Source organism: Mustela nivalis (genome assembly GCF_964662115.1).
Source record: "Mustela nivalis genome assembly, chromosome: 1".
NCBI lineage: Eukaryota > Metazoa > Chordata > Mammalia > Carnivora > Mustelidae > Mustela > Mustela nivalis.
In genome coordinates, this window is record NC_139020.1 from 177,152,008 (window position 1) to 177,171,641 (window position 19,634).

Below are 19,634 nucleotides of genomic sequence, written 5' to 3' on the forward strand. Positions count from 1 at the left end.
CTCTTTGCAGCAGCCCCAGGAGGTGGGACTTCCTGGTTCCATTTTATGGATGAGGATGGAAGGCTCAGGGTGATGAAGGGATCTTTACCTGTTAGGTCCATGGCTAATAAGCAGGAGGACTGGACTTCCCATCGAGGTCTGCTGGAATCCAGAGGCAAGTTCTCAACCATAGCACTGCAATTTTTCTTCCTCAGGGACTGCCTTAAATAGTGGTATTCTCCAGAGTTCTGTGTTTGGCTTCTTTTTCTTTTCTGCTCTGTCCCCGCAGGGGCTCATCTACAGCTTTCCTCATTCAAGCTCTGTGCTATCTTCAGCCGAAATCTGTCTTCCGTTCCTCCTCTCCAACTGGTTCCAACATTATCTCCGTTTGCACGTGCCACAGTCACCTAGTAGGAGTGGTGCGTGGACGACTCCTCAGCTGCCAATCCTTGCCTGACAATCGGTGGAAGCCCGTGATTGCTTAGGGAGTGGGCATGTGACCCAGACGGGACAATTTCTGGGAATGTCTAGGAAAACTTTTCTCTCTCTTAGATAGACACATGAGTGATGGTTTCTTTTCTCCTTCTAGATATTGCTGTGCTTGGTAATATTAGAGTCATGACAACCATCTGTAACCATGAGAAATAGGTCAAATCCAACAAGAGAAGAATGGCACCTGGGTCCTTCATGACCAGCCAGTTGAATCCTATCTGGGACAGGGGCTTCCAACTATGTTACCAATAATTCATTAATGTATTATTGTTGGTATAGGTTTTTGTTTTGTTTTGCTGTTACTTGCAGCCAAAAGCTTCCTAAGTGATATAGCAAATTCGTCATATCTACAGATCAACTCACTATCTCCTCCTCCACATAGCCTCCTCTCCTGTAATTCTAGCTCTATTAACATCACTATGGTTGACTCATTAACCCATGTCAGAAACCTGGGCATCAACCTTGACTCCTCTGTGTGCCTCACCCCCAAAGTCCAATCATAAATTAAGTCCAGGAGATTTGCAGGTGGCTGAGGGCCACAGCCAGGTTGAGATTTGTCAGTTGTCAGTTTAGGCAGCGCTGGGGGCCTGGGTCTTGCGGCTCCCCAGGAGCTGGGCCATGTGGGCCAATGGCCTGGATCATACACTCTGGACCAAGGTGCTTTGGGCCACCATGGCCAAGCTGTGCCCTAGCACCATGGTGGCCGTCCCCACCAGCACACTGTTTGGCCTGACCTGCTTGGCCAGCAGGGCACTGTGTATCTCCTCCAAGGCTGCAGCCAGGCCCAGCTGCCAGTCTTCTGTCTGGGGCACATGGCCAATGTCTTCAGATACTGCCATGTGAAAGTACCCAAGGGGCTCCTGAAAGACTTACTACCGGCACCAGTAACCCTGGTGTTGGAACACTCCCAGGAGCTCAGTAAGGACCTGAACCCTTTACTCCTCTTACAGGCATCTGGAGTCCTGATCATGTTTTCATGCAGGATTTGCCTCAGGTGTTTGGGACACCATGTGCTCTCTCACCAGTGCCAACCTCAGCTCTCAGGCAGGTTCTCAGAATGTCTTTGAATTCCAGTACCCCTGGCCTCAGTTGTTTCTGGTCTTTGATGAGGGACCAATTGAGGATGGCCAGAGCCCTGAGTATTGCCCAGACTCGACTATGGTTGACTGTCTCTATCTGGAAAGTGTGACATCATTCATCCTCTAACAGAAGGTCCAGATAGAGATTGTTAAGCCCCAGCCTCGACACTATTTCCTCTGACTGGGGAGGCTGGTGATATAGCGTGCTTTAATGCCTGGTGGAGAGAGTCCATCAGTTCGGACTAAGGGTGGGAAGTGGGCTCAGTTGGAAGGGGTGAGAGCAGAGAGGTCCAAATTTTAAAATGTTGGGGGAGGGGGAGGAGTTGAGCCTGGGTGCCTCAGTCAGTTAAGCATCTAACTCTTGGTTTCAGCTCAGGTCATGATCTTAGGGTATCAAGCCCTGCATCAGGCTCTGTGCTGAGTGTGGACCCTGCTTAGGATTCTTTCTCTCCTTCCCCTGCCCCTCCCCTGCTTGCACTCACCCTCTCTCTCTCTCTCTCTCTCCAAAAAAAAAAATAAAAAAAAAATAAAAATAAATTTAAAAATTGGAAAACAAATCTCTGTTATTTTTCTCAAAGAAGTGGGGGACACCTGGGTGGCTCAGTCGGTTAAGCATCTACCTTTGGCTCAGGTCATGATGGCAGACCCTGGCATCCAGCCCAGCATTGGGCTTCCTGCTTTAATGGGAGCCAGCTTCCCTCTCTCCCTCTGCCTGCCACTTCCCCTGCTTGTGCTCTGTCTTTCTGTCAAATAAAACTCTCTAAAAAAATAAGAAAAAAAAGTCCAGGAGATTCTGCTGTTGAAGATCTCTTCTTCCATTCACCCTCTCCTTGTTCTTTACAGTTCTTTGCCATTTTTGCTGTCCTTTTGCATACTTCCTCATTTTAAGAGGTCACCAACATCTATATTGCTCCTAAAGAGATTTTAAAGAACCAGTACTAATCCTCCAGCTTCCTTGATTATAATGTGTCGATATCCTATGTTCAAGATGAATTCGGGCCCATGTATCCGGTGTGTAAGCTGCATCAAGGCAGGGCTTCCCTCTCTGGACTGGCACCTCCATTGCTCCACATCGTCCTAGTTCTAACACATTGATTTCCTTGTGGCCCATGAGCCACTGCCCTTCAGTGTTACTGCATGTGCGGTTCCCTGGGCCTGGGATGCTCTCGTACTTCAGTTCGCCTCTCCTACGATGGGGCAGGCATGCATCTCAGGCCTGCCAGGCATGTCTTTCCTTATCTTCATCTCTCCCCTCTTGATCTGTATTTTGAACCCCATCCCAAGTCAGTCTCCCTCAGTGTGGTGCTGCCCCTCTCTCCAGTGGTGAATCTATGTTCTAGATTCTCGAGGGTTGCTGTGGTAAGGGAGGTGTCTCCCCGGTCCTGGGGCATCTCTTCATTACAGGTCGCCTTAAAGACATCCCTGGTTTTCTCTTCATGGCCCCTTCCAAGTTCAGGCATCACATAGGCAATGCTCACTCCATGTTGGGTCTCTAAATCTCTGCAAGGTGGCTGTGGCTTTGTCTGCGTGGATCTTACCACCAGCACACCTGTTCTGAGGTCTTGCTGCCTTCCCCGGACCCCCTTTGTGAACAGAGTCTCTGCTCTCGGGCTCTCAGCTCTCTCCCCTTAATTAACTCCTTGTCTTCTTTCCTCCCCCGGCACCTGTGAAGAGTTTTCTTGTCTGGAAAAAGCACTCCCCTCCACTTCCTTCTCTGGGACATTTATCTATCCCCCAACCTGCCCTGGGTTGCCCCAGGGGAACTTGAAGAGTTTAGAGTTATGGAACACGAGAGGCAGAGACCAACGGGCCTTTTTTCCTTCTACTCTATCAGATTTCTCAAGGCAGAGAGCACAGGCCCAATACACTGCTTGGGAAAGAAGGAAGCTACCAGGAGGCAATAGAACACTGATGATTACGATCACCTGTCTACCATGGTCCTCACCACCCTGGGACTGATCTGCACATGTATCTGTTTCTTCCAGACTGTGTGCTCCCCAGGGCTAGGCCTGCCGTGTCCTTCACCCGGGTGTTGTCAGCCTCCGGTACCAGGCCCATAGTAGGTGCCTTGTGAGTAGCTATCAAGGAAGTAAGAGGGGAGTGGACTTGAGATTCAAGGACACCTGCCAGCTGCCTGCCTTGTGACGTGGCCTGGGGCAAGTTACTTCACTTCTCTATCCATGGGCAAGTAGCAAGAGGGAGGAGAGGGTATAAAAAGGGGGTGGGGGACCCCATGCTCTTCAAAGGTCTCTGGTTTCTACATTCCCCCCCTCCTAGCCTTCCCAAATTCGGGCTCCACATTACCCTCGCCCCTCACCTTTTACTTGGCCAAGACCTCTCTATCACATGCCTCTTCCCCCAACAAATTCATTCTGTGCCTACATAGATTTCAGCTTCTGCTCTTTCAAGTTGGGTCCCTTCCCTTCCTCCAGTGAATGACTTCCAGGATTCTTGAGTTCCAGGGATTCCGTCTGTGATGATATACAAAGAAGTTGGAGTTCTGGGTCCACCGTGACCTGGCTCTGAGATGTTGGACAAGTGTCTGAGTGTCAGTCTCCTCACCCGGACTGTGGGAATGATGACAGCTAACTCAGTTAGATCCTTCGGGACAAGGGCTTGGGAGCCCAGGCTGCCTGGATTCAAATTCTAGCCCTGACACTTTACAAATGTGCAGCTCAGGGCAAGTGACTCTACTTTGTCTTACTTTCCTTAGTCATAAAAGGGGCACCATGGCCGAACCTTCCTCATGGGGTTATCGTTAGCATTTATTTCGTGACAACACCTCACGCTTTCAGACCACAGAGTAAACACTCCTATCCTGTGGGTGGCCTCTCTGTAGCCATGCACACACTCATGACATGTGTACTATTCGTGTGCCCGGGCTGCTATAACAAAATGCCACGGATGGGGTGACTTACACAATAGACATTTGTTGTGTCTCATTACGGAGGCTGGACGTCCGTATGATGATGTCAGTGGGGTTGGTTTCACCTCTCCTTGACTTGCAGAGAGCCTCCTTGTCACTTGGTCCCCACATGGCCTTTCCTCTGCACGCACACACCCCTCATGTCTCCTCCTGTCTTACAAGAGAAGCCAGTCCCATTGGACTAGGTCCACCTGTAAGGGCCTCACTTTCACTTAATTACTGGTTTGCAGGCCCTATCTCCAAATACAGTCACTTTCTGAGATGCTGGGGGTTAGGGCTTTACTCTGGGAATCTGAGGAAGAACATAGTTCAGTCCATGATAAACAGACCCCAATATTAGATGTTCCTGTGGGGGGGCCCCTTTCCTAATCTAACTCTTAAGGAATCCCAGGGTGTTTGGGTCCCATGGATCCTGTTTGTGGTCTAGTAATGAGAACCTGCCATCAGAAAAGCAGGTTTTGAAGCTCAGGTTTCAAAACTGCTCGTGGGTCTATGGCCTTAGGCAAGTCTTGTGCTCTGCCTGAGCCTCAGCACTCACATCTTCCTCCTAAGGAGAAGGATGACAGTGACTCTCACCGAGAGAAGGGGGCTGTGAAGATCAAGGGCGAGGATGTGTGAGAAATCCCTCTGTAATCTCCATGCCCCCAGAGGTCTTGCCCCGAACTAAAAGGATACAAGTAGACGGATTGCTTGTCCTGACTCTCCTTCCTACCCTCAGAATTCCGTGACTCTGATTCTAAAGGTATCAAGGACCAGCTGCTAGGGAAGCAATTTCGGGATCCAAGGGATCAATAGATATTTGTTGAGACAATGCAGGAAATGATACCATCGTAGGGACCCCCTGCTCTGCATATTTCTAAGGCCCCAAATAGATCAGTGCCACAGTGCATTGTGCATTCCTTGGGTTCCGTCACACAATTCTTATCTGATTTGGCAAGAATTCACCATAATGTGGGCCCACAGACTAGGTGTACCAGGGCCGGCAAACCTCTCTGCCTTTATGAGGACCCTGGGATCTTCAGTCAGAAAAGACTGCTTGAACTTCCACATCTGCTCCCCTTCCCTAGGCACCCTCCACAACTGGCTGGTTTTTCGTCAGCGAAAGCTGGGCTTCACAAGCAGCATAGTGAAGACAGAGATGAAGAGGGGATCTAGGGGGCACCTGGGTGGCTCAGTCAGTTCGGTGTCTGACTCTCGGTTTCAGCTCTGGTCATGATCTCCCCATTTCCAGTTCTAGCTCCGTGTCGGGCTCAGTGCAATCTTCTTCACATTCTTTCTCCCTCTCCCTCTCACTCCCATTCTCTCTCTCTCTCTCTCTTTCTTTTTCAAATAAATAAATAAAATCTTAAAAAAAAAATAAGATTTGGAGCCTGGAAATCAGATGCTGAGATTGAATGCAAACCCTGTCCCTGACTCCAGGCAAATCCCTTTCCTGCCTCCAGATTCTTCCTTTGTCAAGGAGGACAATGATAATAGTTCTTACCTCACTGAGTCACTTAGGAGTTTCAATGGGGTAATAGATGTAAAAGTGCTTCATTCATTCCACAAAGAATTTCTGAGGTCCTACTCTGTGGAGGAATATTCTCTACACTGTTCCAGGCACTAGGGATGGAGAAACAAAGCCAAGTCATTATCCTGATAGATAGAAATTAAATTCTAGTGGGAGAGTCAGGCAAAAACAAATAATACAGCATGTAATAGCAGGGCATAAGAATGATGAAAAGAAAAATTAAGCTGGATAAGAAGAAAACTGACCGGGGTTATGCTGTGTATGATATCTCAGTCAGGGAGATCCCCTCTCTGAAGAGGGAAGAGGTAGCAGACATCTGGACAATGAGAAAGATGGCACTATGGCAATATGTGGGGGAGAACACAGAGAAATGCCCTAAGAGATGGTTGGGTTTGGCAAGAAAGCATAAGAGTAGAGTGTGCCCAGAGCTAGGCTGGAAGCAGGATGAAGTTAGTAAGCCTTGAAGGCCAGAGTCAGGACTCTGGATTTTCATTTAACTGTCAGGAGAAGTAATGAGAGCATTTTGAGCAGGGGATTGCCTTTGTCGTGGACATCCCTGTGAGCACTGTTTGGAGAAGAGATTTTAAAGAGTCATGGTTGTCACGAAGCTGATGGACACATACTTCCAGTTCTCCACCTCCTGGACACATGGTGGGCTGCACTTCTTGTCGCTGAGTGGGGCCATGGGCTGTGACCACTGGACAGAAGTCAGGAGTGTCACTTAAAGGCTAAGCTGTTAATCAGTTGCCAGTGCGAGTCTCTCCAGAAGTCCTTACCCACCGTCTCTGTGACCAGCAGTATTCAACGTGGACACTGCTCCATCCTCCTGGGTTCTGGAGGGAAAAGATGTGGAACAGAGCTGCAACTGGCCCACAGTGGGCATGCCACTTCTGGACATAACCTAGCCCATCCAGACAGGTGCAGGGAGCAAGAGGCCATTTAGGTAGGGAGGCCATTTAGGCAGCTGAAAGCTGATCCTAGCTTGGACTGGAGTGATGGCAAGAGACATAATGGGAAGTGTTCAGATTCAGGGTGTGTGTTGAAGGTCAAGTGCAAAAGATTTACTAATGGGATGGATGTAGGGTATAGGGTCAAGAGAGGAGTCAAAGATGACTCTAAGAATCAGGGCCTGAATAATTGGGTGAATTACTAAGGAGAACACTCAGGAAAGCAAGGATTACCCAAGTGCTAGACACGCAGCTAGACTACAAAATGCTCTTGTGGTTAATATCACTGGGGCAGGCAATGTGGAGCATAGAGACTTGAGGAATTTTCCATTCTAGAATGACAGAATGGTCAAAAGTCAGATTTACTAAAGTAATTTAGATATAATAAAACTCTGTGGCATACAGGCCCAAGTTTTGACGAGTGCATTTTTGTCTTGTAGCAATTTCCACAATCAAGATGAAAATTACTTCCATCTTCTCCCCAAATCCCCTTTTGCTGCCCCTCCATTTGGTCAAACCCTCCCTCCACCCCAACCTCTGGCAACCACGGATCTGCCCATCCCTGTAGTTTTGCCTTTTCCAGAATGTCATATAAATAGAATCACACAATATGTCACCTTTGGAGACCAGCTTCTTTCACTTGGGATAACGTATCTGAGACTCATCTGTATTGCGTATGTCGGTCATTTGTTCCTTTTTGTTGCTGAGTAGTATTCCGTGGTAGGGATGGACCTGCTTTTTGTTTCTCATTCTCCAGCTGAAGGGCATTTGGTTTGCTTCCAGATTTTGGTGATATGAATAAAGCTGCTATAAATATCCAAGTACAGGTTTTTGTGTGAACATATGTCTTTATTTCTTTTAGTAACTTTCTAGAAGTGGGATTGCTGGCTCGTATGGTAAGTGTATGTTTAACTTTATAAGAAACTGCCAAACCGTTTTCCCAGAGGAACTGTACCATATTGCACTCCCACTGGCATTGTGAGGGTCGCTGAACTTCCTCCCCAGCACTGGGGATTGTCAGGATTTTTTTGATTTAAGGCATTCTAATGTGCAGTGGTATCTAATTATGCTTTTAATTTGCATTTTCCTAATGAATAAGGATGCCGAGTGTCTTTTCATGTGTTTATTAGCCATTCACTTATCCTTCTCAACAAAATGTCCATGCAGATCTTTTGCTCATGTTTTCATTAGATTGCTTATCTTTTCATGTATAGTAAAAGTTCTATATATATTTGGGATATGATTCCTTTATCAGATATGTGCTTTGCAAATATCTTCTACCAGGCTTTGACTTGTCTTTTCATTTTCTTAGCAGTGTCTTTCTAAAAGAGCAGTTTTTAATTTTGATAAAGTTCAAACTATCAATTTTTTCTTCTATGGATCATGGTTTTTTGTATCAGGTCTAAGAAATCTTTGTCTACCCAGGGGCACAAAGGTTTTCTCCTGTATTTTTTTCTGCAAGTTTTATGGTTATAGGTTTTATGCTCAGATCTATGATCTATTTGGAATTAATTTTTATAAATGGCATAAGGTCTAACCCAGGACGATTTCGACTGGTGATATTTCCTACTGTGCCAGAAGGAGATCAATAAAACTTCATAGCTCTGATAAGCACGTGCACAGGTGACACAGGCTGGTTGCAAAATCTGGTTAAGGTTCAAACACAGATGGTCAGGGAAGCTCCACCTTTTTTTGACTCCAGGCTGCTTCTCTAGACATTCCTATCCTCAGTATCGCTCTGCAGATGTCCCTAGTGATACCAGCACAAGCCCCAGTCTTTGTGTAAAGTGCGCTAGGTTCTCTGCAGTTCCTAAAACACTCTATGTAGTTAATTGCTTCAAGAAACAATGTTTTCAGAGTGCCTGGGTAGCTCAGTGGGTTAAAACCTCTGCCTTCAGCTCAGGTCATGATCCCAGGGTCCTGGGATTGAGCCCCGCATCCGGCTCTCTGCTCTGCGGGGAGCCTGCTTCCCTTCCTCTCTCTCTCTCTCTCTGCCTGCTTCTCTGCCTGCTTGTGATCTCTGTCAAAAAAATAAACAAAATCTGAAAAAAAAAAGAAACAATGTTTTCTTCTGAACCACTGAAGGAACATTCAGTGAGAAGTAGGGCATTCAATCTTAGCAATTAGGGTCGGAATCTTAACCTTCCTAGTTTCTGTCCTGCTTGGGTGGCTTCTTAGTCACCAAATCATACTGTTCTTCCTCTTCTCCTCAGTAACACTCCCACTGAAGGTTTTGCTAAAATCATTTAGATTTTGGAATACTTAAAATGACAAGAGAAGGTTAGAAAGTCAACATAAGGGCACCTGGCTGGCTCAGTCCATAGAATGTGCCCCTTTTGATCCCAGGGGTTGTGAGTCTGAGCCCCACACTGGGAGTAGAGATCACATGAGAAAAAGAAGTCAACACAGAATTGTCACCTCGTGATGTGGTCAATTGAGAACATTTTATTTATTTATTTTTTAAGATTTTATTTATTTATCAGAGAGCGGGGAGAGAGCGAGCACAGGCAGACAGAATGGCAGGCAGAGGCAGAGGGAGAAGCAGGCTCCCTGCTGAGCAAGGAGCCCCGATGTGGGACTCGATCCCAGGACGCTGGGATCATGACCTGAGCCGAAGGCAGCTGCTTAACCAACTGAGCCACTCAGGCGTCCCAATTGAGAACATTTTAAGAAAGAGAACTAATGTCTACTATTGCCTTTATTAAAAAGGGCATTTATATGTTACATCAAGAATGATGAAGCAGAAAAAGCAAGACTATTTGAAGGGGTCTAGCACTATTTCCATAAGAATGTTATGTCTTTAACTCAAGATACGAATATCAAAACCTTTTTTTGCATTAGTCTAGTGCATGAATCTAATGCTCTTACTCAACTATAAGCCAGAACATCTTGAAAGCCAACAAGTCAATAAACCTAGAAATCTGGAGTGGGGAGCGGGGAGAAGGTAGGGGGGAAGGGACGGGACATTCAATTATCCAGCCTTCCAAGAAAAGAAAAAAGTTGGAAGGACATGATCTCATTATAAAAAATACTCTTTCCCAAGACTCAATTGTTGGTAATTTATTTGAATATAAGAAAGTGTTCATACATTTACTGTTAGTTTTCTCATTTCCTCTCACTGCAGACCAGTGAAAACCTCACACCGAATTGCAGTTTGGGACTCGGACCAGAAGGTGACACATGGGTGAGATGGTTTAAACCATGAGGTATTTGGAGAAAGGCCCCCCACCCCTTGACTTGTTTATAATAGTTTTACTGGGTATTCCTAAGTTTCGAAGTCCTCTTCCTAGTGAATATGTGGGTTTTCTGTCTAGGACTAGCACTTGCAAATTTAAAGACAGGAGGTAGCAAAGTTGCTAACATTCCAGACCCTTCTTTGGTGAGGATCAATAATTTTTGCTTCTTTCTTGAGCAAACAAAGGGAAGCCTGCTGGAACTGCACTCCTGCTCTGTCAGGCCAATATGAAAGTCCTTCACAACCTCTTCCTCCAGAGGTCTGCTTTCTCTCAGTATCTCACTTATTAAGACAGACCTCAGACAGTCTCAGGTAGACAAATATTCTTGGTGAACTTAAAAGTGGCTTCTATGGCACTCAGGATAAAGACCCCACTTCTTCAATGCATGCTTACAAGGCACTCTCCAGGGCACTTACATAGAAGAGGGGGAAGGGGAAAAAAAAAAAAAAGAGAGAAAAAAAATCCTTGCTGTTATGGAACTTATATTCTCCTGGGCAAAGATCTGCTAAGCAAGATAAGTAAACTAACTACACGGTATGTAGATGGTGATAAGTGCTAAGGAGAAGAAAGTAAAGTAGTCAAAGCGGGGGGGAAAGTAAAGTAGTTAAGGGGGACAGAAGTAGTTAAGGTATCAGGTTATGGATTGGTGTGTGGTATGTTTAGATAGGGCCCCAGGAAAAACTTCACTGAGAATGTGACTTTTAAACAAAGACATGAAGGAAGTGAGGCAGCTAAGAATGTGGTTATCTAGGGAAAGAGCATTCCAGCTAGACAGAACAGCAGGTGCAAAGGCCCTGAGGTGGGAGCATGAATGTTCCAAGATCAGCAAAAGAAGCCAGTGTGACTGAAGTAGAGTGAATGATGGGAAGGGAGGCAGAATGGGTCTTTTAATCTGTCTTGTGTATCTGTGGAATCATTTACATCAGACACTTCTTGGGGAGTGCTTCTAGCCAGCATCTATTCCAAAGACCATGGATTTCAAATAAATTTTAAAGCAGAACCCTTCCTTCAAATGCAACTTGAAATGGAAGTTCAAAATAGGAGAAAGAAAAGCAGGGGAGGGGCTGTCTGTCAAATCCAACTCATCCCTACATCCCACAGTGGTTCAAGGCAATGCCATGGAGGAAGATTTGTTTCCTACATAGCTCAGATGCAAACCACTACTCTAGAATGATGGTCTGATGTTCTGCCTAGAGCCAAGATATTTTACAGCCCATTGCTCCAGAAGTAGTCTTGTCTGGCTCCTGTACCTACAAGGAGACTTTTAGTAGATATTTACCTCCAACAACGGAGTGAAATTAGAGCCTGTACAGTTATAACCACATGGTGCTGTGTAGGTCTGATACATTCCTAGGAATTAGTTCTCTATTCTGAAACTTTTTTTCATAATAACATTTTTTAAAACTTTATTTTTGAACAGGTGAAACAGGTCAAAGAATTTTAAAAATGCACTAAAAAATTTGTCTCTCAGGGATAACTACATGGCCATGTATTTGCAATGGAATTCCACATTCTTACACAAGCAAATAAAAAGGTACTGATAATAGGCAACAAGATGGAGGAATATCACAAATAATAAGTTGACAGACACATGAGTGCATACCTTATGACCCATGCTTATGACACTCAAACAGGCAAAACTGATCTTTGGTGACTGAAGCTGGAATAGAGGTTACCTGTGGGGAGGGGAGTTACTCACTGGAAGGATGAAAATTTCGGTATCTTGATTTGGATGGTGGATACAAACGTGTAGTAGATATCTACAAAAATTCATGAAGCTAAAAACCGATTTGTGCATTTTATTCTGTGTACATAATTTAGTCAGTCTCCATTCCGCTATCTGTTGCTCCCCAGCTACCCAGTTCCCCTATACAGAGGCCACTCCTCCAGGGATTTCTTAATGCCCCTTTTCTTTCAATACCTTCAGTCTTGGGAGGAAGTCAGGCAGACACCAGGGACCAAGGATGGGGGCATTGGGCCATGGCTTGTGTGCATGCCCCTTGGCTTTCTCTGGCCCCCCAACCCTCTATCTCCCTCCTCCTCCTCCTTTTCTCCCTCCCTTCCTCAGAAGACAAGAGGGGAAGCCAAGGAGGCCCAGGAGGTTGCTGACCTTTGCTAAATAATGCTCTAGCTCCTGGCTCTCCAGGGTGTGCCTGCCTGGAGAGGACAGCATGTGCTGATCAAGCTTATCCTTGACACATTCATTCCCTCCCTCTTTTATTCTCTCCTTTTTGTTCCCTGGAATGATCCTAGGACTTCCTGCTCCTTGGGCATTTAGTCCCAGTGAGCTTCTCTCATCTTGTGCCTTGGTGTTTCCTTCGTTTCCTTCCATCCCGCGCAGTCCTGATAACCCACACTGTGTTTGCATATAAACATATCTCAGTGGATGCTGTGGGTGGGTCTTATCTTCCCTCCGCACCCCTACCCGCACCTTCCAACTTCTAGCATCATTCTTTGACCAATTCCCTACCGGCACCCAGAGCTTCCACCTAGCCAAGTCTTAGCTAACCATCTAGGGTCCTGACTCCCTGAGGGCAAAGGGGTCTAAGTCAGGTTCAAGTCAGTTTGGCAAGCATTCTTTTTTTTTTTTTTTAAGATTTTATTTATTTATTTTACAAAGATCACAAGTAGTCAGAGAGGCAGGCAGAGAGAGATGGGGGGAAAGCAGGCTCCCTGCTGAGCAGAGAGCCCAATGTAGGGCTCGATCCCAGGACCGAGATCATGAGCTGAGCTGAAGGCAGAGGCTTAACCACTGAGCCACCCAGGTGCCCCTTGGCAATCATTCTTGAAGGTGGTCAGAAAGTAACCAGTACTGCCTGTTCCTCACCTTCAAGAATTGTCCAAAGCGGCGGGAAATGGTGCTCAACCCAGACCCAGTTCCAATAGTTCTTAACCCAATACTTTATATTGGTCCTTCCTCAGTGCCAGGCACTCACTTGCGTGCTTTTCGTGCATTGTATTTCTGAATTTTTCCAAACGACCCCAGGAGGAGGATTGTTAGCCTCACCTTGCAGATGAAGGAGCTGAGGCACAAGGTTAGACTGCTGGCATGTGGCCATCAGGATTTGAACAGCAAGTTCCCTAGGGAAACGCCCTATTTAGGTTGGGTGGGGGGCTCTCAAGCGGGAGTTGGTGTCCCTGAGTGTAGGCTCGGGGAACCTTTAGTTGTGCCACACCCTTACAGCACAGTTCTCTCCTGCCTCAGGGGCCTGGAAGGGGGCTTAGGACTGGGGTATCGGCAGGAGGCCCGGACTTTAGGAGAGGCTGATACAAAGCTCCTCGTGGCAGAAGAGAGGAAGGGAGCTTGAGAACCCGGGCCAAAAGAAAGAGGCCCGCCGGCCCCCGGGGCACTACAAGCCTCGAGGCATAGCAAGCGGCGCGGCAGTTGCTTGCCCCAGTGGCACGCGCAAACTGCACGGAACTACTTCCCTGGGGGCCGATTGGGGCCAGTGGCCGCGACAGCCCCTTAAGGTGGACGCGCAGGGTCCGGAGCCCATCGCCGCTTCCCGGGCGCGGCCACGTGCGCCCCGCCGGGCTCGCACGCTCCGCCACGCCGGGCCGCCGGGCCACCAGCAGGCACGCGCGCCCCCAGCGCGCACACACTCCCGGGCACGCACACCGACAGCCCGGCCCACGTCCGCCACGCCACGCCCTCCCCCGCGCCCCGCCCCCGCCCTCGCGGCGCCGGCCGCCGTTCTTCCATTGGCTACACGGCGCGTGACGCGCGGCGCCCGGCCCCGCCCCTCGTCAGTCACTCGGCGGAGGCGGCGCTGGCGGGGACTAGTCTCGTCCGGAGACTGGCAGCAGCGGCGGCGGCGGCGGCCGGAGCTCGAGCCCCAGCGGCTGAGGGCGGGCGGGCGGGCGCGGGGGAGGGAGGGGGGCCGGTCCGCGACGACTCCCCGGACGGCGTTTCTCCTCCGAGCGGCGCCGGTTTCGGCTTTGGGGGGGGCGGGGGTACAGCCCATCCATGACCATGGGCGACAAGAAGAGCCCGACCAGGTACCTGCTCGGAGCTGAGGGGGCGGAAGGGGAGGGAGGGCTGGGGGCGGGCGGGGGCCGGCGACGACTAGGCCCCGGAGCCACCCGGGGCGGGGGGAGGCGCTGCTAAGATGGAGATCCGGGGGCGGGGGGAGGCGGCGGCGGCGGGCGGTGGCGGCGGCGGCGGCGGGAGGCGGTGTCGCTCCCGCTCGGGGCCGGCGGCCGTGCGCGCCGCAGCCATGGCGGCTCCTCCTCAGCCGCCCTCCGCCGCCGCCGCCGCCGCCACTCCTCCCAGACAAAGGGAGATTTAACCAGGTGGGGAGGGAGGGAGGGCGCGAGCATGGGAGGGGAGAGGGAAGGAGCCGGCCCACTCCCCGCCGCCGGCCTCGGGCTGCCCCTGCGCGCCCCCTCCAGATCCGGCCCGCGGCTCCCCTGCCGGCCCCCCCAGCCCCACGCTCAAGTCCACAAGTCCGCCCGCTTCCTGCGCCCGCCGCGGCCTTTCCCGGGGCGCCGCCGCCGCCTGCTGTGCGAGGCAGCACGGTCCGGGCCCGGAGGTTGCAGGGTGCCGGTGGGGGCGCCCCGTGCCCTCCCCAGTCCATGTTTTGGTCCCCGGAAAGGGTGGGTGGGTGGTCGCCCAAGCGAAGTTTCCAGCACTAGATTCCTGCGAAATTGCGACGGCTCACCAGCGTCTGTGTTTTGCTGTTTCTCCCCCTTTTTCCTGCTCCCTGTCTCTTCCCTCCCCTTTCCCCCACTCCTCACTCCTCTGAAGGCCAAAAAGACAAGCGAAACCTGCGGCAGACGAAGGCTTTTGGGATTGTAGCGTCTGCACCTTCAGAAACAGCGCTGAAGCCTTTAAATGCAGCATCTGCGATGTGAGGAAAGGCACCTCCACCAGGTACTTGAAGATCTGTGTTAGCTTTTGTTGAAGGACTTTTGTTTTTTAAGGTCGGGGAGAGGGTGGAGAGCTATACTTCAAGCCCTCTTTCCAACTTGTTGATTATGGCTTTTTTGCATTTGGGGGTGGTTGATGTGTGGTTTTGGTTGTGTGTATTTTGTGTTGTGTGCAAAGCGGTCTTATTCACTGAATGATTTATGGGAGGGAATTTTTCCAGGTTTTCGTCTTATTTCGAACAGGCTGGATTTATTTGACACTTGTATCCATTGGCTTATTGGTATTGGCTCAAAAAGAGAGGAAGCAGTGCTTTTGCTATGGATTGTAGGAGTTTAGACCTTTTATTTTCACCATGTGTAGAATGTTTTTAATTTGCCTGCCCTGAATTTTTTCTTTGAGCGATTTAGTGGTGGACGTACAGTTATGCTGTTGTTGTGCTTTTCCTGTCTTGAGCTGCAACTGTCTTGTTACTTTCTTGTGCTGGAAAATAAATGTTGGGGTTTGATAAAGCAAGTGCATTTTTTTGGAAAGCTTTACTGTCAGTTTGTGTGTGGGGTTTTTTTTTTTTCCTGATTATCTTATGCAGAGGGGTGATGGAGGACGATTCTGCAAAATGGTGAAATGAATAGACTATTGAAGTTTTTCTGTGTTTAAAGTCTTATTACAATGAAAAGAATGTTGAAAGAATTCCTTTTCATTTTTGTGAGGGTAGTAAATCGCATCAGGTATCAAAACGAGTTGAACTACTCCATGTTTAATGTTTAGATATATTTGGATAAAATGTCAAAGCTGATTCTATAGCCTTCTGGTCATCTTTTAAATTGAGTCTGCAGTTTGTGTCCTTAATGTTGGAGTTTGAAGTAAAGGTACTCTTGATGTCATTTCATAGAAAGGCATTGGGGTATATGGGTGTGAAAGCTGGGGAGGAGTGCCTAGAAGATCCTTGAAGATATAAGTTGGTTGCCAGAAGTCTCATTTCATCAGGTACTTGTTTTTGAGTCGGTGGTGGTCCAGTATGATTGTGTTGCAGTACTTCATAGTTCTCACTGATGTTATTCTTTGACTAAACGTATCCTTCCAGGGTTTCACTGCTTTATTTATACTTGGGATTACCTAGGATATTGGGTAACCTAAAGAAGATAATTCTGGGATGATTTGGTCCAATTACTGGTGGAGCAGTTCTGCGACTTATACTAACTCTTTCAATAAAGAGTGTTTTGAATGAAAGTACTCAAGAACTAACAATATTTTTCCAGAAGTTTTTACAGCAAATTCATGTCACTTTTTGTATTACGATAGAATAAATTTTGCTAAAATAAAAAGCACTTATTGGGAGCTTAATAGATTTTGTTTTGCTCTCTGAAACGGAATTCCATCAAATGGCATGAAAGTTTAGAAATGTATTTGTTATTTAAAGCAATAGTGATTGTATTTTATTTATGAGTAATGTTTTTTTTACATGTAGAATCCCTCAGAGGCCAAACCTCTTTATTGTGGTTTTGCTTTGAGTGTTACCGTAGATGATGCTCAAGTAAATGACTAGGAAACTCCTAAGAACTTGAGAACTTAACTGGTGAAGAGCAAAACCAAATTCAAGTTTACATCTGATGTATTGCTGGGAATAATTATCTTATAATGAAATGCATTTCAGTTTCTACATGTTTTTAAAAGAATCTGACTTATCAACTTTTTGGAAGCATGTGGGAGGTTTTGATTTTAAAAGCAATAGAGATGTTTTTTCAGAGTTACAGATGATGACAGTGAAATTCAGTTTTTTAACAGATATATTAAATTACTAAAGACGAAATATTTCAGGAACCAGGGTACTTATCTCTTTAAGGGTTTTTGTGAATTTTTTGAGGTCTCTGGTTGAGTAGGATTTGAACACAGATTTCCAAGATTTGAGGACTTAACACTCTTATTAAAAGTTGCGATACCTTTACGTGGCCTTTTTGTTTCATCTTGGTTATTGTCAGTGTTTTGGTGTTTGAGATCTATTCTTGAAGCCATCTTTAATTGGAAAACAGACAACATTTAGGTTTCATGCGGTAAGGCGACTTTCAACAGGTCTTCATCCAGGGGTTCTGAGGTGTAGAAACTGTTGGTTAATTTCCCTGCCATACTAGTTATCGCTCTGTGATTTTCCTGTAATTTTTTTGGTACTTCAAAGATTTAATACTTTTTGTCTTGCATAGTTTTAATTAGATGACAGTAGAAAAGTTGTTGGGTTTGGATGGTGAGTAATAGGCAAAAATTTGTGATTTTAGAATAACTTTTAAAAATAATAAAAGGGTTATGTTAACCTGCTGGCTGGCGTAGAAATTGGGTTTTATTGCTCTGAGCTGGTGTTTCTTATTCATATTATAACAACAGCCTAGCTGCTGGCCTAGCCAGTGGTCATTTTGGAGTTTGTTCATCATTTTTGTCTTTATTGCCATAATCTACCAAGTCAAGAAGGAAGTCAGAGTTTAATTAGTAGTAGGTCCAGCAGGACACAGAACTGTATTTACCCTTTGAGGATAGAATTGGTGTCACTTAATTTAATGAGGAGAATAATAACTCTTACCCAAAGAGCATTTATTAAATTCCTAGGATGTGAAAGATACTGGTCAAGACATTGGTGAGGGGTGGGGGTTGGTTAGAAATGCACAAGGATGAGCAGAATCCAAGTTTTAAAGGCTCTGAGAGAGGTATAAATAAAGTGCTGTGTGGGAGATTGGAGCAGTCTGGCTTGGGGAATCAATTAGGATGCCTCCTCCTCCTTCCCATTTCTTCTGAAAAGGGAATTGATTTCTATAAGTTCACCTGCCAACTTTTCATTGTTATTGCCATGTGTACTTTATATGTTGAATTCTCCAGGTAGATTCATGGAAGTGATTCATAAGGTCTTTTTTCTTACTGGAGCAGCACAGAGCAGAATGGAAGGAGGTCAGATGCTCCAAAGGAATGTGTTAAGGGAAGGAGGAGGATATACTTAATAGGATACTGAAGTTCAGGGGGAAACAGTGGTCTATATTAGATGTGTCAGTTATATGGAGGGTCTCTTTGGGTCTTAGATACATTCCTTTTTCTAACTATATCATCGCATTCTGCTCCTTGCTGGTGATTATTGTATTGTTTTATTGAGGTATGATTTACATACTGTAGAATTCACTAATAGTAAGTGCATGATTCATTGAATTTCAGTTATTTTAAAGATTTGTGCAACCATCACCACAAATCAGTTTGGGAAGATTTCCATCACATCCTATGGTTTTCTCCTGTTTGTTCTGTGATACAACTTAAAAACATGGAGGGGTTACCTGCTCCCAGGAAGGTTGCCTCCTCACCATGCTGAGAGAACTCTACCCTAAGCCTTTCAACACAGGAAATAAAGGAGTGTATATTTAAGGTGGCTGTGGGTGGGGAGGAAACTTTTGCCCTTCCCTAGGTGATAATAGGAGATAGATAAAGTAGGGTTTGCCAGTCTCATGAAAGATGATGCCATCAGCTTTTAGAATGAAAAACCCCTGCATATTAACAACTTTACTTAACCATTTTGTTAAGTGGAAGTTCTTGAGTGTGAGCAGAGTAACTTCCTAGACTCGGTGGTAGATTCAATGTACTTTGCTTCTGTCTTGCTACTTCTCTGAATCCAATAATGTCTTTGTTGGAAATAAAGATTGCCAGGGTACTGCTGCAGCAGGGGGAGCTGATTCGTGCCTCTTTGATCATAGTGCTGCATTTTGACCCTCAACTACTGCTTAAATGACACTCACTTGAAAGTTGGTAAATTTTTGTGTTGGGTAATTACCATAGATTTAGAACTTGTGTAGTCTTAAGAGCCAGATTTTATTGTGATACTGGGTTCAAATCATGTTTATTTGCACACCATCTCTGAAAAGTTTTTAGAGCTTTTGCAGACAGAAGTGAGGAAATACTTTAGATGTGTAATAAAATTATGTCACTTAAAAAAAAAGTTGGTACTCAGGATGCTGAATTAGAAGTTGGTATTCTGTTTTGTTTGGAAAACATTTCCTTTGTTCTGGAACTCCCTCATCTTTTTTTTTTTTTAATTTTTTTAAGATTTTATTTATTTGACAGAAAGAGAGATCACAAGTAGGCAGAGAGGCAGGTAGAGAGAGGCTGAAGCAGGCTCCCTGCTGAGCAAAGATCCTGATATGGGGCTCGATCTTAGGACCCTGAGATCATGACCTGAGCTGAAGGCAGAGGCTTAACCCACTGAGCCAGCCAGGCTCCCCGACTCCCTCATTTTTTGTAGTTTTTAAGTTTGGACATTTCTCTCCTCAAATTCAGGTAGCCTGACAACTCAATAGCCCATGAATAGTCATGAAATACTTTAGAAGTTTTAGGGGAAAACATACATACTTAGCGAGACGTGAAAGTTCTGATCTTGCTTCAGAAGTGCATCTCCCGGAGATGATAATTTTCAGGTAAGAAACTCCCAGAAAGCAGGGGTGGGGTGTACCTAACCTGGAGTAGAGCCAGGTTTCTTTCCTATGGTTTCAGATCATCCACCACCGTGGTTTTTCTCCTTAGGTCACGTGGGTTTTACTGTAGTGTTTGCCTTTCATAAAATTTCTCCATTAAATCCA

The 19,634-nt window shown here is 46.4% G+C and overlaps 1 protein-coding gene across 1 annotated transcript in view; it reads left to right on the forward strand.

Annotated features, from left to right (window-relative positions):
• Nucleotides 1–13,951: 13,951 nt before the first annotated feature.
• RYBP (RING1 and YY1 binding protein) overlaps nucleotides 13,952–19,634 on the forward strand; it is a 78,159-nt gene continuing 72,476 nt past the window's right edge. Inside the window, exons 1-2 of the mRNA XM_082685827.1 lie at nucleotides 13,952–14,168; nucleotides 14,917–15,042. Of these exons, the coding sequence (XP_082541953.1) occupies nucleotides 14,137–14,168; nucleotides 14,917–15,042 (158 nt within the window). The 5' untranslated portion in view covers nucleotides 13,952–14,136. The remainder of the gene's footprint in view (nucleotides 14,169–14,916; nucleotides 15,043–19,634) is intronic.